General features: G+C 40.6%; 1 protein-coding gene across 1 annotated transcript; it reads left to right on the top strand.

Moving 5' to 3' along the window:
• Positions 1-635: 635 nt before the first annotated feature.
• On the top strand, positions 636-4,929 carry STEAP4 (STEAP family member 4). Its single transcript, XM_008937988.1, has 4 exons — positions 636-1,091; positions 2,295-2,822; positions 3,422-3,586; positions 4,660-4,929. The coding sequence occupies exons 1-4, from the start codon at positions 636-638 to the stop codon at positions 4,927-4,929; spliced, it is 1,419 nt and encodes a 472-aa protein (XP_008936236.1).
• Positions 4,930-5,259: the final 330 nt, after the last annotated feature.

Below are 5,259 nucleotides of genomic sequence, written 5' to 3'. Positions count from 1 at the left end.
CCCTCATTCAGGGCTGGGGGCTTAACGCCCAGCACTTCATTGTCCCAGCTGTGTCCCCTCCCAACTTCTTGTGTACCCCCATGCTGGTGGGGTGTTGCGAGGATAAGAAGAGGCCTTGACTCTGTGTAAGCACTGTTCATCAACAGCTAAAACATCCCTGTGTTATATCTACACTGTTTTCAGCAAAAATCCAAAACGTAGACCCACACTTGCTACTATGGAGAAAATTAACGTGCCTATCCCAGACAAAACCAGCACATCTCTTCAATGTTTTTCTATAGCATGTTAGCAGAAATAACTGAAACGTGCAACCCTTGCTCTCTCTGCTCATGTATCTTTTCCTCCTGCTTTCCCTTTAATGAAGAAAACTGCAACAGTTCAGTTTAATGTTAAAATCCATACAAAGGATGGAAAGGAGGGTGCCATACGACATGGAGAGGTAAATATCCACAAATGTTTTTCAAAAACTGTACAGGAATCTCCTGACACTGTGAATTCAGAAGAATGTGCAGAAAGTATATTAAGAGGCATGAAAACTCAGATATTTATTTTGTATAGCTAGAGTGGATGCTAACCTTTAATTTTCAAGACATTGATGTTTTGCCTATTTTTTTTTCTATTTGTTTTTTTAACAGATGACTAAAAATTCTTCCAACATAATGGCTTTGTCTCCTAACACTTCTAACAAAAGAGAGACAGTGTGCATATTTGGAACTGGAGATTTTGGAAGAGCTCTGGGGCTTAAAATGATTCAGTCAGGCTACCCTGTCGTGTTTGGAAGCCGGAGCACACAGACATCCAGCCTGATTCCCAAGGATGCAGAGGTGCTGAGCCATGCAGAGGCAGCACAGAAAGCTGCCATCATCATTATAGCACTCCAGAGGCAACATTACAACTTCCTTATACCACTAGCAGAAGTTCTCCATGGAAAAGTCTTGGTGGATGTAAGCAATAACTTAAAAATAAACCAGTATCCCGAATCCAATGCGGAATACCTCAGCCAGCTGCTGCCTGGCGCTAGGGTTGTGAAAGCCTTTAACACGGTGTCAGCCTGGGCCTTGCAGTCAGGCACGCTGGATGCCAGCCGGCAGGTGAGCACGAGCAAGGGGGCTCTCCTCTCTCATGGGCTTAGGCATCACATGGCCTCTGAACAGCTGCACAAAACACGCCTGGGACGTAAGACTCAGACAGGGCTGAGAGGGTACTTTCACCATACTCACCCATTTCAAATTAAATGTGGGCTAAACTTTACTTTTGGTTTGTAATATAGCATGACAAGGACTATCAATAGCTTGCCTCCAAACTTGGTAGGGTTCGTAGGGAAGCAAGGGATATGGAGCAATAGAATGAGCATGGTAAACAGAAATTAGCTGGAAGGTGAATAAATTAATAAAGATTTCTAAATAGGAATCCATCACCACAGAAGTTTAACACAAAAACAGTGTGTGCCAACCATTTTAACCAGCTCCTTCACCACATGCCAGTGAGCACAGAGCACAGAGTTGCTCATAGGAAGCAACACAGCAGCTTACTTGAAGACAAATAATTTGTCATTACTCCGTTTTCCACCACTCTGAGGGACAGTGCTTTTGTACAACCAGCTACTCAAACTATTGCTGGCTTCTTTTTCTGCTGCCTGAAAAACTTTTGGCTAAACTAAAGACCCAAGGACTTCCTAGCCTAGGCTCTACAAGCCTTCATCATATAAATGAGAGCAGAAATTGCCCCCTTTCTCCTAGTTCCAAAAGAAGTATCATCTCACCCACAGAAAAGACAGTTTGTTCACTATTTTCCTAGGCTTGGGAACAAATATTTACTTCTGTCATAGGGAAAGCATGTTTTATAGATCTGTCCCCAGTTCCCCCAAGTACTTACAGACTATTGTTGCAACTATTGAAAATTTTGTTCCTATTTATCCCATTGAGAATTTTGCACCTATTGACTCATAAAATCTTGTACTCGCAAACTGTTTGCAGGTCTTCAGAACACTGTGTCAAGTATTCTAGGCAAAGACTTGTACTAAGTGTGTCAAACATTGTTCTTTTCAGATACAAAATTTTGCCCCACACAACCACCTCCTTCCCCAAAGAAAAGATTCATATTCTTAGTTCTTGGACTTGCTGGCCAAGAAAGTACCTATAGGCTAATTCTTGCCCAGATAAATTAAGGCCAGCAGGGAAGACAAAAAGCAGTAAAGGAAGCTTATGCTCATTGTCCATATCCAGGGCAGGATGGCAGTAGAGAATGTCATAAAAGTCTGTCTAAATAAAACTTCTGTTTGTTTTTGGCTACAGGTGTTTGTCTGTGGAGATGACATGGAAGCTAAACAAATGGTGATGGATATTGTTCGTGCAGTGGGTCTTACTCCATTAGATAAGGGATCTCTCTTAGCTGCTCAGGAAATAGAAAATTACCCTCTGCAGCTCTTTCCAATGTGGAAGTTTCCCATATTTTTGTCCCTGGGCCTGACTGCATTCTTTTTCTTCTACTGTTTGGCTCTTGATGTAATTTACCCTTATGTTTATCAAAACAAAGACTTTTCTTTTTTTATTGTCATTTCCATTCCAAATCGGATTTGCCCTATATTAGCACTCATCCTTCTTGCCTTGGTTTATCTTCCTGGTGTACTTGCTGCAATCATCCAGCTATACAGAGGTACCAAATACCGTCGATTCCCAGACTGGCTGGACAAATGGATGCTGTGTAGGAAACAACTTGGACTAGTAGCCTTGGCATTTGCTTCTGTGCATGTTTTGTACACCCTTGTTATCCCAATTCGCTCCTACGTAAGGTGGAGAATCAGCAGTCACACCATCTCCCAGGTAAGTTTTGTTCCCTGCTCTATGTCTTCCTTTCTTCTGGCTCTGTTACAAGTATTGCCTTCTATTTTGAGCTTCAGAAATCCACGTGAACAGCCTAATGTTCTTTACAATACTTTTTTTTCCCTAGTTTCTGTGTTCGCTTTAACCATTTGTATATCTAAAGTTTGTTGATATTATGTTGAGTTGAGGGGATTTCTGGCCTCAGTTGCCCTCCTAGATAGTTTACATATTAATAAAATAAGCAGGGAAAGTTTAAACTTTGGTTAATTTAAAGAAACATATTTCCCTATTTCTCCATGTACCTTTAAGAACGGCACATATTTTAACTTTCTGACTTTATAACACAAAGGATCACATACCTGTCCCCAACAGTAGGTCTACAGCAGTGTACAACATGCATTACAATTATAGGTACATGGAACCTGTAGGTAATACAATGTCTCTTCTGCTTTTTGGCCAGTTGTTCAATGTACATCTCCAGTGATTTTCAGAGCGTTAACTTAGAGCATTTATCCCCCAGTTACCTTAAGGGATATTTTTTTTGCATATTGAACCTAAAGCTGCTAGCACTAAGATACACCTGCTCTTCTTCTCTTCAGGCACTGAACAATAAAACAGAACCACTCAACACTACTAATGCCTGGCTTAGTGACTCTTATGTGGCTTTGGGAATTTTAGGATTTTTTTTCTTTTTTCTTCTGGGAATAACTTCCTTGCCTTCAGTCAGCAACAATGTCAACTGGCGAGAATTTCGATTTGTACAGGTAAGAAAACACTTACTCTAAAAAAACTTCTTCCCTTAGAAACTATAACCACAGACAGGTTTACTAGAGACTTAGGGCTTTCCTCCATTAGTATCTTCAAATGTGATCTGTCCACAACCACAGATCACACAGATGGTGTGGATACATCACCACACAGTGAAAAAAAATCTAGACAGCTACATATCTCACATGTAAAAAAACACAAATTCTCTGACAGCTGCTTATGGTATAACTGGGATTACTGCATTAATGAGAAAATTGGGAATATGTGAGCTTCTAAATGAGAAACAGAAAGCTGACATTGTGTAATTATCAAATTCCACAACTATACTATGTTACAAAATATTTTAGCTCTCCATTGGGTTAATTTTGTTGGTTCACAAGATAATTCAGTTAAAATGGGTCTGAAAAAATAGTTTTTAACTCAAATATTCTCAGTGCCAAGCTTCTCAAGATGCTTAAAAGCTTGAAAGAATGCTGTGCCTTTAAGCAGGCTGCTCTTGTCAACATGATACTCTCAGGTCCCTGTTTTGGGGGAAGCTTGGTGCAAGCTGCCATGCCTCTGCAGGCGCTGGGCTGGCAGGGCAGGGAAGGCGAAATTACTATGAATTAACATTTTATCAAGGCCCCAAACTTGCATAGTATGGTAGTTCTGGATGGATTAGCACTAGAACATATAAAGTCTCTCCACTGCATTTCAGCATTTTCTCTGCATTTTCACAAATAAGACAACCACTAGGCAGTATGTGTGAGCTAGCAAAAATTATCAGCCTGCTCTAGGTGAACCTGCTTTAGCAGGGAGGTTGTACTAGATGATCTCCAGAGGTCACTTCCGACCCCTATCATTCCATAATTCTGTGATCAGGACCAATAGAAAAAAAAAAAAAAAGTGCATTTCACCTAGACCCCATTTGAATTAATCTTTATTAAAAATCAATTTCAATTGTCCCCAATTAGTCCCAAAGTTGGCACACTCCACAAAGCTTACTGTGTCCTGTAAATTGTATTTGTTCTGATTTAATTTACTGTTTTAACTGCCACATCTTTCTTTCTTTCTTTCTGTTCTCCTCTAGTCCAAACTGGGATATCTGACACTGATTTTGTGCACTGCACATACGCTGGTTTATGGTGGAAAATGGTTTCTGAACCTGTCATTGTACAAATGGTATCTTCCACATGCCTATATGCTCTCCCTCATTGTTCCATGTATTGTACTGGTCATCAAGTTTGTGCTGATATTTCCTTGCCTAGACAAGCCTCTCACACAAATTCGACAGGGCTGGGAGAGGAATCCCAAATACTCAGAACAATCAAATTACATTATCAACAAGTCTGCTGTATAATTAAACTAGCCTCTATTATCAAAAAGAAGATAAAAAAAAGCATACTACAAAGGTATATCAAAATGAAGACCTGAGTGGCCTTTATCAGGAGAGTGAGAAAAAAGGGAGGGGGGAAAAAAAGTGAAAAGTGAAAAATTTGGCCAAGCCCTGAGTAAAATAAAGCCACCCCAATGACAAGCTTAAAATAGAACTCGAATGAGGCCATTGAGTTCCTGCACCCAAGGCATGCTCTCACACAGGTGCAGGCCCTCCCTTTTGCTCAGGATATTTCCCCCTGCCTATTCACCCTCCATTCCTAAGAAGGGCATGAGAGAAGTAAAAGGTTCTCCA

Source organism: Merops nubicus, unplaced genomic scaffold (assembly GCF_000691845.1).
Source record: "Merops nubicus isolate BGI_N331 unplaced genomic scaffold, ASM69184v1 scaffold27103, whole genome shotgun sequence".
Lineage (NCBI taxonomy): Eukaryota > Metazoa > Chordata > Aves > Coraciiformes > Meropidae > Merops > Merops nubicus.
Note: the sequence above shows the minus strand (reverse complement) of the source record. Positions and strands in the feature narration are given on the sequence as shown.

Coding starts and splice junctions, on each gene's coding strand:
- STEAP4 (XM_008937988.1), top strand. CDS start 636: ATGACTAAAAATTCTTCCAACATAATGGCTTTGTCTCCTAACACTTCT. Junction 1,092..2,294: donor CGCTGGATGCCAGCCGGCAG/GTGAGCACGAGC, acceptor TTTTGGCTACAG/GTGTTTGTCTGTGGAGATGA. Junction 3,587..4,659: donor GAGAATTTCGATTTGTACAG/GTAAGAAAACAC, acceptor GTTCTCCTCTAG/TCCAAACTGGGATATCTGAC.